Source organism: Panulirus ornatus, chromosome 66, assembly GCF_036320965.1.
Source record: "Panulirus ornatus isolate Po-2019 chromosome 66, ASM3632096v1, whole genome shotgun sequence".
In the NCBI taxonomy this organism is placed as follows: domain Eukaryota; kingdom Metazoa; phylum Arthropoda; class Malacostraca; order Decapoda; family Palinuridae; genus Panulirus; species Panulirus ornatus.
This window is the reverse complement of record NC_092289.1, coordinates 3,456,538-3,474,885: the sequence shown is the minus strand read 5'-3', so window position 1 is coordinate 3,474,885 and position 18,348 is coordinate 3,456,538. Positions and strand designations below refer to the sequence as shown.

The window sequence follows — 18,348 nt, the reverse complement described above, 5'->3', positions numbered from 1 at the left end:
GGGTTTATTTAGCTAACAATATAAAATAGTTTATCCATAAAATCCATCACAGAGTAAAATATGGCTGAGTCATGTTCATCAGACTTGAACCTTAGGTTTAAATCACTTATTACTGGGTTGTAACTCGGATTTTCAACACACACACACACACACTAATAGAACATGTTATGGTATGAACCTGTAGCATTTGTTCCTACTATTAAACATTTACCTTCTTTCAAAATATATAAGATTCTATCAAAAATAATAACTGAAATAATGGATAAACACCATGAGTCTCAACATTGGTTTGTTCAGTTTTAAGTGGACGACTTACACGGCACATATATGCCTGAATCAGAATGTTCTGCTCAAAAAGTTAAGGTTCATCAATATTCCAGGTCAAGTTATAGGTTGCAATGTAAGGTACATACAACAAGACTCTGCTGCAAGGCACGGCTAGCACATAGCACTCACCACAAGAAAATATAGAGCTACAAGGAATGAAGTGAGAGAAATAAATTGTCAAGTGTATTGGCTGAAATGGAGAGAATGTATTTCTATGGAGTGAATGTCAGCAATCTGTGTGTGGGTAAATCAAAAGAAAACGACCTGGACGAAACGAAAGAAACTTGAAAGTTACTGAACTGCTGGCTCACTGCACAACTGTCATAAACTTCCTCATACCCAGGTGGGTAAGAGAATACTTACGACAAAAGTTTACTACATGGAAGGGCTAGCAAAGTGCTAACTTCATGAATATCAATTTATGAAAAACAATTCATGTGAGTTATGTTAAGTATTGTGTTATTTAATTGTGTGATATAAAGATTTTATGTTTGTGGACTGAATGGTAGCAGTCCATGTGTTGATGAGGCAGAATAAACTGGGGCAAAGAAGTGACATGTGATAGCCACTGAAATGCTTAATCCTTATGCAGCCGTCACTAAAACCTCCCAGTACACATATGGGTATTGCATAGTACTCACTGCACTTTATGCCCGATGGATGACTACAGCATTCTTCTGTTGCATACTTATCTATTCTGGTTTCATCTAAGACTGATTTCAATGACATGTCAAGTTTCCATTTAACAATTTGAGTAGTTTCTTAAAATTTCTCCTAGTAGTATATTAACTAGCCATTCGAGCTTCCTTCAAAGGCATTCATATATATTTCTCTATTATAACTTTTGTATGTTCAAGGGATTCTGGCAGACTTAACTTTGTTGTTCTATGTTGAGAGGCTTTCAGTTTCATTATGTTTTCTCTTGCATCTTCAATGCTGCCATGCACTGATCATCATATATCCTCTCCTTTTTAGACTATGGAATCACATGTTCTTGCACTTTATCATAGTAGTTCTCGACTTCCATCCATTCAATTCTGCTCATAAAGTATTTGTGAACTCTCCATTACCCTCAATTTTAGAAGGGCTAACTTTATTGGATTATGCAGTGCATTAAAGGGGCTCATGGCTTACTCTCTTGGTAAAAGCTCCTCACTGCATTTAGTAACTTTACCACATATGTTTATAACACCTTCAACAAGGCCTCTCTGTCAATCCTATTATGTGCAATCTTCAGACCCAAAAGTGCCACATAAGAGATAGTATCAGATGAACCTAGAATAGATAACTTAGCCAGTCAGTGAAGTAGCTGAAAAAAAAGCATTATACAAGTAAGAGAAGTGATGAGATGTGAGGTAGCAGCAGAAGGAAATGTCATTCTCCAACATACATTTCATGCAGAGAATGCTTTAGACTAATGTTGCTGTCACAGCAAATCTCAGTGGCTCAGAAATTCTTCTCCAAGTATTTCACATGCAGATTATTCAGACTAAACCACTAGTCCTCACATCCTCTACCCTTCATGATCCTACACAGCTCTTCCTAAAGCAGATGTTCCATGCATGCCTCCATCATCTAGACTGTCAGTCTCCTATACATCTTACCAGGTGTTCAAAAGTCTTTTACTCACTAAAATGAGCCTTCCCTTTGTATAAATGAACTACAAAAGAATTCTGCCAGTTCTCAAGAACCACAAGTTGTTCCATAAATACATATTAGCCTGACTGACCACTTTATAATGCATCATCCCCTTTCTTAAGGAAGTCATTTTGTAATCTCATCCACTACTGTTGCTTTAGCACACTTCATCTTACTATATGTCATCTAAACTTAGCAATTCATGTGACTATGCTACATGATCATCAGTTTTACAGTCTTTCTAAAAAGCACATATAATTTTCCAAAAAAGGGTTGTATGGATCTAGAACCTTGAACGCCACTCCAGTCATGTATAATACTTTTATTTGCTTTCTCAAAAATTAACCAATACTGATGCATTCTTAATCTAAAAGTCCAACAAACAACTCGCAATTGCCAATTCCATAATTAAAGAAAAAATCAGTTTATGCTGTACATCAAAATACAAAATAAGTGTTCTAACAAACAGTGACTATCACTTACCAAGGTGTTGTGGCAATTTTCCTCCACGCTTTACAAGAAGAGACACACTGTTGCCACACTGTTTAATCAGTTCAATGGCATCAGCATGGGTCATATCTTTGGTAGATCTTCCATTAATTTCCATTAGTTGATCTCCAACCTATAAAAATCATAATAATTGGATCTATTAGAATTACTGTTGGGATTAAAAGATTTGCACATTACAATAAAAAAACCAGATCATAATAGGATCAATACAGCAAGGTTTCATGTTATACTGTTTTGAGCTGTTTTGTACTTAAAGCACTTTAGAATATGTGCATAATGTATTAACTTCAAACTGTGCTTTGACTTGTGACAAAAGAGGAAAACAAAATTTTGTTAGATGTATATTTTGATGTCTAAAAATACTATCTTTAACTAAGAGAGTATATCACCAGAATATAAGGTCTTTGTGTATATATGCATACCAGTTGATTTATATGCTACCAATTGGCAAGAGGCATTTATCTATGTGCACTGCCACCCCTTTACTTATCAAATCCATTCTTAGGGCAGGCACTGCAATAAGTCCTAATGTAATCCAGCTAAAACATCTGAATCAAAAGATTCAGGGGGGTAACCTTGACAAGCCTGGCCCCCTCCAACAGCCCCCATTTCACTCCACCACAAACTCAATCTCAATGGTATGAGAGGAAGCTGGATGTTCTGGCTCAGAGTGAAACATGGCTCAAGGAGGAAAATGGTTCGGAAATGTTTTGGGGTTAAGTTTTTGTGAGGAAGAAATTGTGGCAGTGTATGAAAGAGTGTAAGGAGGTGAGCTCCTGACTAACGTAGGTAAAACTGAAAGTGGATTATGAGAAGCAGGTGATTATTAATGCTCATGCACCTGGAAGCAACAGCAGTGAAGAAAGGAGCCGTGTGTATGGGAAGTGCTGGGAAGTGTTTTAGTTATGATTTGAGGGATTGGGTATCAGTATTGGGTGATTTGAATATGAAAGTGGGTAATATAGCAGGTGAGGGTATATCTAGGGGAAATGGGGTACAAAGTGATGTAAATGAAAATGGTGAACAGCTTAATGAATTTTCATGAAAAAGGATTGGTGATTCGGCATACCTAGCTAAAAGAGAGGGACATGCATAAATATACATGGGTAAGTACGAAGGATGGTGTGCAGACATAACTGGATAAGGTACTAGTTGGCAAGCATGCAAAAGAGAGACTTTTGGATGTGACTGTGATGATAGGGGGAGGCTGATGGGTTGTCTCACTGGTATTTGGTGGAGGTGAGAATAAGGGTTTGTAGAAGCTTTCATAAAAGCAGAAATGGTATGGGTGGGAAAAGGATGGTGAAAGTAAGCAGTCACTATTGGATTATGTACTAGCTGATAGGCATACAAAAGACAGACTGTATTATTTGATTGTGCTGAAAAGGGCAGCTAGAGGAATGTCTGATCACGACCTAGTGGTGATTAGGGTGAAAGTTTGAAAAAGCTTTTGGACAAGTGAAAATGATATGGGTGGGAAAAAGGTGGTGAGAGTGAGAAAATATGGAAATGAGGCTTGTGATGAAATACCAGGACAGATCCAGGAATGAATGGTAAAAGGTGAAAGTAAATGAAACTAGGATTGTAGATGAGTAGGGATTTAAGGAAGCAGTGCTTACATGTGCAAGAAAATATATGACATACAGAAGATGCGATGTGGGCTAGTGGAAAAGCGTTGTAGGATGAGGAAATAGATGTTAGTGAAAGAGAAGGGAGAGTTCTATGGGTGTTGCCTGCAAGGAAGTTGTACAAGTGACTGGTTGATGTGTAAAAGCAAGCCACAAAGTCATGCGGAGGGTGCAGGGGCCAAAAAAGAGGGCAAATGAGAGAGGATCAGCAAACTTCATGGAGAATAAGAAATTGTGTTGGAAGGTGGTTAATAGTGAGAGAACAAGAGAACAAATGGGAGCATCAGTGAATGGAGCTGATACAGAAGTGGTAACCTGTAAGAAAAAGGTAATGAACAGGAGTGAGCATTTTTAAGGAATGCTGAATGCGCAAGATGATAGGGACACATATGTAGGATGTTTGGGTGGGGAGGTAAGTGAAGTGAGTGAGTCATGGCAAGTGGTTTGGTGATAAGAGAAATGGTGAAAGCCTCACACTCAATGAAGTATGGCATGACAGCTGGAGTGGATAGTTTAGAAGTTAGTAGTTGCATTGTTGTCGACTCGTTTGTTAGGATTTTTGATGTACAGTATGTATGACCCATGGTGAGGTGTCTGAGGAATAGCAAATTGCACTTATAGTGCCATTGTATAATGATATGGAGGACAAAAACTCCACTTTCCTCAACACTTCTCCAACCTCCGTTAAAGTTAAACAGCCTTCAACCTGCAGGTTGTGTGTACACAGTATCCATGCAAAAAATATGTAGGCTATTAGATGACCTATATGATTAAAAGAAACATTCATATGCATCTGTTCGTAAAGAAAGTGAAGAATAATATGAAAGGTGTGAATTAACAAGTGACTTCCTAATTTTAGTAAGATTACTTAATGAGGAAGATGACCACAATGGAAAGCCAACCCATTCTCCTCAACAGTTTGGTTGGCAAGAAAGGTATGTCATGACACCTTCTTGAACCAGTGCCATTAACAAGTTAAAGAACAACTGAACAAAGACAGTGCAAAGTGTGGAAAAAAAAAAGTGTAAGGAATTGTGATGGTCTGTATACTGGTGAGTGCTTCAGAGACTTTTACTGCTTGGGCAAGTACTAAAACCAATAACACAGAGCTATGTATATGAGAGCGTAGTGTGCAAAATTATAAAGTTTACAATTAACATAAAAGTAGAAAGTATGTAAACTATGAAACTAAGGCTTCATCTTACTCACCACCAATGCAATGCCTGTGTGAGGATTTAATCAAAAGTGTGACAACAGATGGGAAACAAAACATATCAGACATCTATTTCTAAGTCTCTTACAGAGAGGTGAGGAAAGATTGTGCAAGATTTATCAATACCACACTATATTGTGTCTTCCTTTTTATTTTTGTATAGAGATCTATTTCACAAAGGCAAAATCTATTTCTTCCTTTTTCTTTTGCACAAATGGGGATGAACATGGGAGGTAATTCCACAGTCAAAGGTTAAGGATTTATGATGGCAGCATAACCTAAGATCTCAAAACTTTTCTGTCTCTGATTATATTCATCAAATCAGAATACAGAACATACATGTGTAAACCTTATAATTATTCTACAAAAGCATGAAAGAGAATTATCATATCAAATGGTCAGAGAAGAGGAAATGGAAGGTCACTAACACAAATTGTTTTCATTCAACAACTCTTTTCTTAAACTGTTAGTTGATTACAATCAACTTTCATTATCATCACAATCAGTGAGAAAAGTGCTCTACTGCCATTTCCTCAGTTATTGAGCGTTTACCATACCTATTCACAATATGCCATGTCTGTCCATTTCCCTGTCTGTTTGATTTCTGTCAATTTGTCTTTTTGTCTGAGTGTAGTTACCTCTAAATGTGCAGTACATGGAGGGAGTTCTACTTGTGACAGTTAAGAATTGGGGAAAAAAATTTCATGAGTGCATGAGCCACTATGTTCCCTATGCTCACTACCTAGGCAGACAAAGTGGGTCTGCTACTGTCTTCACCAAAGTGTAGAGAATATCAGTCTACAAGTACAGTAACCCATCTCACTGGTTTACTCATACCTTGTGGTTTTGCAACATGCCTCTGGCAAGACACACACACACACACACCCACATAAAAAAAACTCATGTTCGTTACTATGATTAACTACACATTAATCTTTAAATAAAAGGCTATACAACTCATTATGTAAGACTGTTTACATGTGCCATGCTGCCTTTAACTTATGCCACTCCATTGCCAGGCACAGATACTCCATAAGCAATGTGTGTGGTACTTCTGGGAGTGTTTTTGTCAAAAAAATATGATTACAAAGAGTTTCATCAGTAAAATCTATCATCTTGTAAAAGTGATACTGCTTTAAAAATTATTAGTGTTTGGTGGTATGTGTTACCTCTGGAAGTAAATCTGTTACAAATAAACAAGATTACCAAGGGTTTCCATCCGTAAAATCTATTATGTTATGAGAATAAAACAGCTTCAAAACTTGAAATAATGAGGGTAGAAGCCTTGTACAGGATACCTTGAAATCACATACGGTGACCAGCGTATGAAAAAAAATTTAGGCTGTATTCTTGGGAAACACCATGTGCAATGCAACTACAAGCATTAATGGCTGTTTATATAAGTCCCAGCAACTGTTAAAAAGAACAATGATCAAAAGAAAATTTAAGTGAAACCTATCTCATTTAGGAATGCCTGCAAGCCTCATCTGCTTGTGTAGTAAGCAAACTTATATCTTAATGTCTGATTGGTTTTAGCCCTCTATTTCAGTGCAGTTGCAGTGGGTAGCAACAATCTGGTGGTGGATGCATTTAACCTTTTTGGGCTGATGTTAGCTGGCTGATGTAAGACCAATTATTCTGACAAGTAAATAATGTTAGGATGGCTTATGGCATGATGTATGTGGGTTGAGCTACAGATTGCACAAGAAAAGAGCTTGCATTTTTCTAAATATTGTTGAATGTCAAAATAAAAATTGACAACAATTATAAATAATATATGAAGTAACAGTACAAGCCTTCTCATGTATTCAAAACTACAAGCTATCATATATATGGGGAAACAAGAAGCAAGGTAGCATCCTGAGATGTAATGTGTCTAGTATTCAAAGGGATTTATCCAGCTTATATGAAAGTTTCTATAACTCTGTGAGCATATTGCATCATCCAACATACAGCTAAAATCCAAAAGGTCTACCTAGATAGGACTGATAGAGAAAGCACATTCAATAAAACTAATTCAAGACAATTTGATAAAGAGTAATTTTGAACAAAAGAAAGATTTTCCTTAATTCTATGTGTTGAAGTGAGCCATTACAAACTGAAAAGTGAAGCTGACAAAGATGGAACTAGCCTTTGCTTAAAATGATTTGGTTCATTATTCCATGTTGAAAATGAAATAAAAGAAAATCAAATTACTTTTAGCTTTCCATCCTCGGCTGCTGGTCCATTTTCGGCAATCCTGAGGACGAAGAGGGGCATGTTATGGAATTCCCTCCCTCCTCTGATACTGAAGCCAAAGCCTCGGGTACCACGCTGGAGCTCCACCCCATAGTACTCGCCATCATCACCAGCATCGCTTTCAGCCTACCAGAATATAGTAGCAGTAAAACAAATAACATCATTCAGCAGTGTATGGCTATGAACAGAAAAGATATAGCTGAAGATATTACTCTAATAGGAGTATTATTATAGAAAAATATAAATGTTGCATTATCGACTAATTTCACACTTAAATACAGTAATCCCTCCAACTGAAACAATTCTAATGAAATTCTTTTAGTCAACAAAAGTTTGATATTTGAATTACAGTTCCAATGATATCGTGTCACTGTGATATGCTTGATAAGGGAAATCAGCCTCTTACACAATTCTTTTCCAATTACTATCTGTTTGATGTCACCTGATGGTGATCCAATTTATTCGCTAAAATCTTGGAATAAAGTCCATGATTCATTTACTGATCCTTTAAGATTTTTTATACACCTATCATACTTAACAAATAATTATGCAAATAAGAAAATAAAAAAAAGGGAATGGCTGTAAAATTTGAATGGTAAGGTAAATGCTGTAATTAACATAAAGCATTCCCAACATTTTTCATCAACTGGAGGATTTACTGTTAAAATTAATCAACTGCTGAATTTACAAACCAACCAAAGGAAGTACTGAAATTCTCATAACATTAATTAACATCTTTTAAGAAAAAAGAAGACCAAACACTTCTCCATGCAATACTTTGAATGTTAAATGTTAAATGACTTAAGCCGAACACACAAATGAAATACAACGCAGCATATATTAGTAAATGAATACAGAATATACAGTATGTCTACAAAAAAATATTATTCAAAATAGTGTACAACAAAAATACAGGAAAGAAAGAACACTGGGTGTTTAGTGCAACTAGAAACAAGCACAAAATATCTATCTAGAATGAAAGAACTAAACATTACAGGGAACCTTAAAAAAGAGCATCATCCATAATGCTATGAAAAATATAATGAAGCAGGGGCAAGGTCCACCAATAAGCAATGCAAGCCAAGCTACAGTCCCTAGTTCAGCTCAATGCCATACAAATTATCTACCACATGGATGCAAGAATTTCTTAATGATGAGCCCTCTCAGTGTCATGAAGCTGTGCCAGGTCAAATTGTGAGCTTCAAGGGTGGAACAAGGACTTCATGTTATGACAGGGTCATATTACAATGACAGTGGAAACTTTACATGGAGTCCAATTATGAAAGTTGTGACAAGATGTCTACATTATTTATATATTCAATTTTGTAAGTAAAACATGAGTAACACCAATTTAGGTACAAGCTATTCATTTTGATATGCCAGAAGGATATACACTGTAACAGGAGGCTCAAAGAGGTAAATAAAGAACCTGGTTGTCATTCTTACGTCAAAGAAACCCATGTCTTTTGGTGAAAAATGTCAGTCTATGAGTCTGTCACTTCACAAAAACTGCATAGCCTTCAGGTTTATTTACAACAGCTAGACAATAAGTACTGAAGACAGGAAGTGGTGAATGATCATCTATACTCTTAAGAACTAATCTTATGTCCCCATTTTTTCTTGTATTTATATTGCTTTATCAACTGCTCTGCGCTAACAAGACTCAAATGTAATATGTTACGTTCTATATTTTTTTCATATATATATTCGCCATTTCCCGCATTGGGTTAAATGTATGCATGGGCAAGTCATGTGAAGCCCTTCAAATAAAAAATAGGATAATGTAATGCTGCACATTACCCTTTGTACCTGCCTTACATGGACAGAGAAAAACCAAGCAACTCTGGGTCCCACATCTCTGAAAATTACATGAAAACTTGTCATCCTCCAAATACTTCTCCCCATAGACCTAACAGAAGTCAGCATTGACAATATGGAGATGAAAATATACCTAGTTATAAAAAACAGTTACAGTACTAGCTCTAATTACAAAAGGAGACACATGAAAAAAGCATCTTGACAAGAGTAAGGAACTTTGTCTCACACTAATTACTCAATTAGCTTCATCCATGCTAAAGTTGTACAGGTTTATCATGATTTTAACACCCAACACACATCCTACAGCATTAGATCCTGTTGTAAGTTTCATGTGTAATATCATAATTCTGGCATCAGTTTTTAATCCTAATGGAGACAAAACCTCTATGATTAGATTGAAGACTAGAATGGGGCACAAAACAAGAAACTCATTTTAAGACAGCTACAGGGAAAAGTTTACCAGGCAATAGTTCATATATCAACACCAATAATCATAATGCATCTATCTATCTAAATCTTTGATGTCTGTTCCAACTTTAATCTCTCAAGAGGTCGTCACAGCAATAGAATCTCACCCTTAACAGGCCACTAGCAGGGGCCAACTCTACTATAGTGTTTGCACATGTTCCTATCTAATTTTCACACTGATTACATCTACCTAATGCTCCTACCTAAATGTTCCAACCTATTATCTTATCTACTGCTCCTATCATCTTGCCAAAAGGCAGAGTTAGTGCATAGCGCTCACCACAAGAAAATCTAGATACAAAGAATGAGCTATGTGAGTTTGGTGTTGTCAAGTGCTATGTATGACAAGGAAATACTGTGTGTTTGTGGACAGAATGCCACTAATTTCAATGCATACAGATGTTTCTATGGAAAAAGTGACTGAAAATCTCTGTGACTTTTCCACAATTTTTTTCTTTAAGTACAACCAGATGGACTACATACTAGATCACAAAACACTTAGTCATAACATCATATTTCCCCTAATACTTCTCATCTCTGTACATACTTCCTTACCCTTCTCTTCCATCCTATACTAACTACTTCTCTCAACAAAGTTTTATGAGGATACAAAGCATAACAAAATGCCTTAAACTTTAAGTGAGTAGGCAATATCTGAGATAAGAGAGGTGGGTGGTTGGATTGTACTCCACGATGATTTTATACAGTGGGAAAATTGAGAAGCTGGATTTCCTAACTGGTGTTAGGAAGGACTGCATAAAATGAAACGTTACTTATTATGTATACTCGTGTAGCAGTTGTGTTTACACAAAAGCTTTGGGCAAAAACATTGGGGATCGACTTGCAAATGAGCAATATTTTCAGGAGTTGTAATCCATGCAGGCCTGGAGGGAAAACAGTTATTTCAAAATATGAGAAATATTTACTAATCAGTAACTATATGCTGTGCCATACTTTCAGTAAGCTAAGCTCCTCATCTTAGGCAAACCTACTGAAAACTACATTACACGTGACCAGAAAGCTAATTTATACTTTTAGTATGCAATGCACAGGTAGCCTATACTCTTTATGGATACATCAAGGACAAAGCTGCACTCTGCTGTCTCCTTTAATTCCTTTAAAATAACCAGTGCCTAGTCAAGGCATCAGTAAGTCTATTTACTTTCAAAAAACTTTTTATGCTTATTAATCATTTAGAGCATTACCTTCAGAATCACTTGCGCCTTTATCTGAGAGACCTTTGCACTAATTATAATCAATACTAAGTTTTCAGTTTTTTAAAGCACTTGAAGGTACAAAAACCTAAGCATTGGCTTTATCTATGACCGCCGTTGGTACAGTAAAAGTTATCAAGTCCTAATGCTTCCGAAACATGGTTGTTTTTCAGTTCTTTAATTCAACTTCAAACTTTCAGCTTTAAACTGTCCAATAATGCAGTACAGTTATAAAATTAAATACAATAAAACAAAACTGAAGAAAAAAGTTCATATGCTCACACTAATGCGTGTTTATTATCATAATTGTTCATAATTCAAAAACTTGTTCATAATTCAAAAACTTTTCTATCTAAAAATTGTTGAAGGAAGTAATAAAACAATACAGTACTTAATCATCATTAAAAAAGAAAGTGTAAACAAGGAACAGGTGATAAACAGACAAAAGAGAGTTATAATTAATGAAAAGACATTCAGAGAGTATGATGCAACACACTAGCAGACCTTGTTAAGATCTTAGGGTTAGTGACTGACCCTACTCCATCGTAACATTCCAATTTTACTTCAATATCCTCATGACTGGGGATAGGGTAGAAAGAATACCAACCTTAAATTCCCTGAATGTTGTAGAAGGCAACTTAAAGGGGTGGGAGCAGGGTGCTGAAAACCAACCTCTTCATGTATTCTCAAATTCTAAAACACAGAATTGGGGAGAGAGATAAACAGAGTGCTTATCCTCTTTGAAGACTCAGCTGCAGTCTGAATGTACATGGATTTTTTCAGGATGAGGAAAAGGGAGCAAAGTATATGTCTGCAGAGAGGAACCTGGATGTTGTATCTCTAAGGGGAAACAAAGGGTAAAAGGAAAGAAGAATACTTTGGGACTGTATTGGGGGTAATACAAAGGAATACAAAGGAGTTCAAACAGCAACAGACCACTGGGACCATTTTGAGGCTGTCTGTGACAGTGGACGAAATCAAAAATTCACTTATTAGCTTGGTAAAAGTTAGAGGGCATAGTGACAATTCAAAGACAATAGACCTGCAAATCGTCATTGTGATTAAGGAGGTGCAAATAACGCAAGTCATGGAAACGAAGTATCTATCAAGTTATTCTTATATGTATCTATGGTTGTTTAATTTGTTTATGGATGGGGTTGTTAGGGAGGTGAATGCAAGAGTTTTGGAAAGAGGGGCAAGTATGAAGTCTGTTGGGAATGAGAGAGCTTGGGAAGTGAGTCAGTTGTTGTTCGCTGATGATACAGCACTGGTGGCTGATTCATGTGAGAAACTGCAGAAGCTGGTGACTGAGTTTGGTAAAGTGTGTGAAAGAAGAAAGTTAAGCGTAAATGTGAATAAGAGCAAGGTTATTAGGTACAGTAGGGTTGAGGGTCAAGTCAATTGGGAGGTGAGTTTGAATGGAGAAAAACTGGAGGAAGTAAAGTGTTTCAGATATCTGGGAGTGGATCTGGCAGTGGATGGAACCATGGAAGCGGAAGTGGATCATAGGGTGGGGGAGGGGGCGAAAATTCTGGGAGCCTTGAAAAATGTGTGGAAGTCGAGAACATTATCTCGGAAAGCAAAAATGGGTATGTTTGAAGGAATAGTGGTTCCAACAATGTTGTATGGTTGCGAGGTGTGGGCTATGGATAGAGTTGTGCGCAGGAGGATGGATGTGCTGGAAATGAGATGTTTGAGGACAATGTGTGGTGTGAGGTGGTTTGATCGAGTAAGTAACGTAAGGGTAAGAGAGATGTGTGGAAATAAAAAGAGCGTGGTTGAGAGAGCAGAAGAGGGTGTTTTGAAATGGTTTGAGCACATGGAGAGAATGAGTGAGGAAAGATTGACCAAGAGGATATATGTGTCTGAGGTGGAGGGAACGAGAAGTGGGAGACCAAATTGGAGGTGGAAAGATGGAGTGAAAAAGATTTTGTGTGATCGGGGCCTGAACATGAAGGAGGGTGAAAGGAGGGCAAGGAATAGAGTGAATTGGATTGATTTGGTATACTGGGGTTGACGTGCTGTCAGTGGATTGAATCAGGGCATGTGAAGCGTCTGGGGTACACCATGGAAAGCTGTGTAGGTATGTATATTTGCGTGTGTGGACGTATGTTTCCTTGCGCTACCTCGCAAACGCGGGAGACAGCGGAAAAAAAAAAAAAAAAATCCATTATACTATTTCCTGTTGAAGAAATAGTACTTTACCTTATTTCAGGTAAAACAAGTTTTAAGCAACATGACAGATTTAAGATAATTGAAACCTCTGATAATTTTGAATACTTACATTAGATCATCTCTTAACCATCTCATTTCTAAAGTAAATAGATTCAAGTTGTTTAATCTGCTCTTGTAGCTACAGATTTGGTCTTTGGCCCAGGTATAATCTTAGTAGCTCGACATTGAACTCTCTCCATTCTGTCTGTCTTTTATAAACTAAAGAGACCAAAACTGAACACAAAACTCTAGATGTGACAAACTAATGACTTTTAAAGAGGAAGGGTGATTTCCCTGGACTTAAATTCAAAGACCCTATCTCAGAATATAAGAATTTTATTCACATTTTTCACTGCTTCTGTGCACCACTTACTTGATTTTAGGTCACCAGAGATTATTAGTCAAGTCTTTTTCTCATTTACCTTCTGTAGTTGAACAACAAAATTCATACTATAGCTTGCCATTTCATTTTTACTACCAATACGCAAAGCTTTGCACTTCTTGATATCAAAATTCATTTGCCACCTACGAGCCCAATGCATCAGTTTGTCTATATAAGATTAAAGCTGTAGAGATTCAAGTTTTGTAGACTTACTTTCCAGCTTTGTACCCTCATCAAAATCTGATAAATTGCAATGCACCTCATATTCTATGTAATTAATAAATATGAGAAAGAGTATCAGTCCCAGGCATGATCCTTCTAGCACTCTACTTGTTACATCTAACCATTCTTGGTAGGCTAGGGTCTGAGTGAGGGTGAGAGAAAAGAGGAATGTTGGCACCTCTGCTGCAACAGCTGAAGCAATCTATGAAACCGTGCATGGAAGTGAGCCCTAGACTGATTTGGGTGAAAATGAAAGTGGATGACAAAAAGTGGGTGGTTATTAGTGCTTATGAACTGGTAGCAAAAGGAGTGAAGACGAGATGTGAGTGTCTTGGGAGGAGCTGGGTGAGTATGTCAGCAATTTCAGTTAAGGAATCACACAATAGTGAGTGACTTGAATGCAAGAGTGGGTGATGTGACACATGGGATACTCAGTGAAGATGAAAATGGTGAGCAGCTTCTGGAGTTGTGTGCTGAAAAATGACTGGCAACTGGGGATACCTGGTTTAAAAAGAACATACATAAACAAACATGGTTGAGTGGGGATAATGGTAAGTGGGCATCACCAGATTATGTCCTCTCTGAAAAGCACACTAAAGAAAGAATTTTGGATGTGTATGTGCTCAGAGGGAAAATTGGTGAGATGTCTGATAATTTCTTGGAGTCAAGGGTATAGGCTTATGGAGATAATTTAGTACTGTTTTTTATCATTTCCATCAAACAGTTATTCGGCACTATTCTGTCTCTTTCGATCCACTTACAATACCCAGTGCTCTGTTAATGGTGTCACTAAGCCCACTTCTGGATGAATCAGGGTTGCCATCTCCCTGGACTCCTGTCAAAATTTGTCAGAATTGTGGAATCTCCGGATATTCATACTTTCTAGGATGTGTTAACTGATCTGATAGTTGAAATTTTTAAATTCCGGTATTTTTTTGGAATTCCAGAATAAATCAAGTTTTATTGAACATAATCTTTTATTCACTATGGATTTTGATAAACCTCATTACTTTTAAGATATATACATAATTGAAAACTCTGCCAAATGCACTGTTGTGGCAGTAGCCTAGGAAAAGTATTACCATACTTTTCAATATAACTTTCTTTTATATTCTAGAGCTAACTTTCATTGTTTAATGAAAAAAGCTGACTGCAGCACTTGAACAATAAATCTGAAAGATGAAAGTCCTAAGAATTCAAAATGACCAAATTTACCTGGATATATTCTAGGCGCAATAAGAATGATATGTAAAATGGCTGTGACCAGCTCTGCCTCCATGTCTTTGCACTGCCAGTGTGTGTTGAGTGGTTGGCTGGTTCGAAGTACTTAAACTAAGCATATGTAAAGTGTCTGCTGTAGCTGTACTCCAGTTATCTAAATAATTTTCCACCCAACCACTAAAATGAATGGTCAGGAAGCCAGCCCCAGTAAGAATAGAAAACACACCAACTTTTACAGCAAATGAAAATCAACTAAAACAGAAGTAGTTTACTGGATGGATACAGAAGGTAGAAAATGTAACTTGTTCATGGAAAAATATGGTGTTAATGCTGTAAAAAACCAATTCTTTCCATAAATAAACATCATATGACATACAAAAAGACACTAATATTGACATGATCCAAAATCATAATGCCTTTAAACACCACCAAAGCTACTGAAGTTTGGATTCTTTGATGATGTTTCGATGATGTTTCAACATGATATTTACAGTGACTCCAAGGCAGTTTAGTGTGGAAGAACAAGAGAAGAGGTCATTTGAGGAAATGTCTTGGACAATATATATGGCATATTCTTTTTCCTCTTCTCATTATCAATATCATTATACATAATTGCCGTCTCCTGCGTTAGCAAGATAGTGCAAGGAAACAGATGAGGAATGGCCCAACCCACCCACATACACATGTATATACATAAACATCCACACATGCACATTTACATACTTATACATTGTAACGTATACATACATATACATACACAGCAGATGGAACCATGGAAGCGGAAGAGAGTCACAGGGTGGGGGAGGGGGGCGAAGCTTCTGGGAGTGTTGAAGAATGTGTGGAAGGTGAGCAAAAATGGGTATGTCTGAAGGAATAGTGGTTCCAACAATGTTATATGGTTGCAAGGCATGGGCTATAGCTAGGGTTGTGCGGAGGAGGGTGGATGTGTTGGAAATGAGGTGTTTGAGGACAATAAGAGGCGTGAAGTGGTTTGGTCGACTAAGTAATGAAAGGATAATAGAGATGTGAGGTAATAAAAAGAATGTGGTTGAGAGAGCAGAAGAGGGTATATTGAAATGGTTTGGTCACATATAGAGAATGAGTGAGGAAAGACTGACAAAGAGGATATATGTGTCAGAGGTGGAGGGAACGAGGAGAAGTGGGAGACCAAATTGGAGGTGGAAAGATGGAATGAAAAAGATTTTGAGTGATAGGGGCCTGAACATGCAGGAAGGCGCAAGGTGTGCAAGGAATAGAGTGAACAGGAACGATGTGGTATACCAGGGTCGACGTGCTGATAATGGATTAAACTAGGGCATGTGAAGCCTCTGGAGTAAACCATGGAAAGTTCTGTGGGGCCTGGGTGCGGAAAGGGAGCTGTGGTTTCAGTGCATTACTCATGACAGCTAGAGACTAAGTGCGAATGAATGTGGCTTTTGTTGTCTTTTCTAAGCGCTACATCGTGTGCGTGCAGGGGGGAGGTGGATGCCATTACATGTGTGGCGGGATGGCGATGGGAATGGATGAAGGAAGCACTAGGAAAAGACAACAAAGGCCACATTCGTTCACACTCAGCCATTTCTTGCATTTGTGACACAGTCCACAAACAGAGGAAGAAATGGCCTCATTCACTCACCTCCACACCACAGCAGTCATGTATATATAAATTGATAGAACATGTAATACTGGAAAAAGCAAAATTTAAAAAACTACCTAGTAAAATGTACATATATTGTTGAATATGGAAGGTTTGCATTATATAGCCAACAGAATTGCAGCATGAATATCATTCATCTGGGAAGCTCACTACACACGTAGGTAGACTTGTAATACTGTATTCATATTCATCATATTATACTTAATTGCTGCATCTGACATCAGTGAGGTAGCGCCAGGAAACAGACAAAGAATGGCCCATCCACTCACATTCACATATAAATATATACATAAACGCCCATATACGAACATATATTGTATATTGTTATAAGTTCATTTCAGAAAAATCACTTTCAAACGATAAGAAAAAAAATCATGATACTTTTTTATCTATTTTGGTAAGTGCAACACTGAGGTTACCTTCAACAACTGAAGTGGCTAGAGTCAATGGGTTATAGAACAATATGGTTTTGATAAAAAATGGAGGTAAAAAAAATATATATATACATATATATAAACAGTGCAGTGTTTGTGTTTGCACACCATCCTCAGCTGGCATAATATAAACTGAATGACCATACTGTCCTCGTCAAGAAAAGAGTGCAAGACAGGGTTGGGAAAATCTTGAAATAAACTACAGACTAACTGACTAGTAATTGCTTGGCTGGGTAAGATAAATTGCAGTGCAACCACGCTGTCCCATGAGGAGAGGTATGGGTGATGTCAAAAATATAATTACATTCTCCTGAAATGATTGAAAGCATCTCTGATACAGGGATTCGGATTGGGGAGTAAAGGTATGAAAATACCGCCACAGGCTAAGTAAGAGAATCAAGGGTACGACCACAAAGCCCTAAGAAGTCAAGGACTAAGGAAATAACCAGTCTTCAAAGCTGGAAAAGAATGTGATTAGAGGAACTGAGTATTGGAAGGGGTTGTGTAAGGACAAGACCATAGTGTTCTAGACTGGCTATGGATGGAGGCAGCAGGCATGACCCACCTGGGCAGAGGTGTGGGCCGGAGTGCCAGTGGCTTGTGGGGCCGAGACTGGTGTGGCCTGAGCCAGTATCATGGACCCCTGAGAGCTCTGTGAGGAAAGAACCAGTCAATTTGTCAGCCAGGTCAGCAGTCATCAGTCACTGCCATGTGTCCTCTACTTTTTCAGTCAGAAGCTCCAAAGTCTATCAAGCTAACCATAAAAAGTCCTTGATGCTTTAAATGGGGAACCAACCCCAGAATCTTCATTCACCTAATTTCAGTATCATTCAGCCAGCTTTTCATAGCTAATACTACTTTCTTATGTAAACATGGTGATCAAGATTTAAAACAAACTAACAGTCATAAATATTATTAATTTTATGAATGGCCTATGCATACTTTTTCATACATTTAAATCACTGTACATTCATATATACTAATCCTTCAAGTCTACATGCTTTCTAACATATATCTTTCCATCTACTCTACAGAGTTCCAATACTTCTATAACTGCATATTTCTTCCTATGTATTCTCTTGGTTTCATAAAATCATTCATTCCATCCATCCAAATATATACTTATAGCTCTGTCCTTCACAAAAAGAATTATTCCTTCTAAAA

General features: G+C 37.4%; 1 protein-coding gene across 7 annotated transcripts in view; it reads right to left on the bottom strand.

The window, feature by feature from the left end:
- LOC139746783 (uncharacterized) overlaps positions 1-18,348 on the bottom strand; it is a 136,672-nt gene that overhangs the window by 1,822 nt on the left and 116,502 nt on the right. For 5 of the 7 annotated variants that reach the window (XM_071658336.1, XM_071658334.1, XM_071658335.1 and 2 more), the window contains 3 exons: positions 17,750-17,836; positions 7,513-7,680; positions 2,449-2,587 (listed from right to left, as the gene is read on the bottom strand). In XM_071658336.1, the coding sequence (XP_071514437.1) occupies positions 2,449-2,587; positions 7,513-7,680; positions 17,750-17,836 (394 nt within the window). The remainder of the gene's footprint in view (positions 1-2,448; positions 2,588-7,512; positions 7,681-17,749; positions 17,837-18,348) is intronic. The other 2 variants (XM_071658331.1, XM_071658332.1) reach the window with 2 other exon arrangements.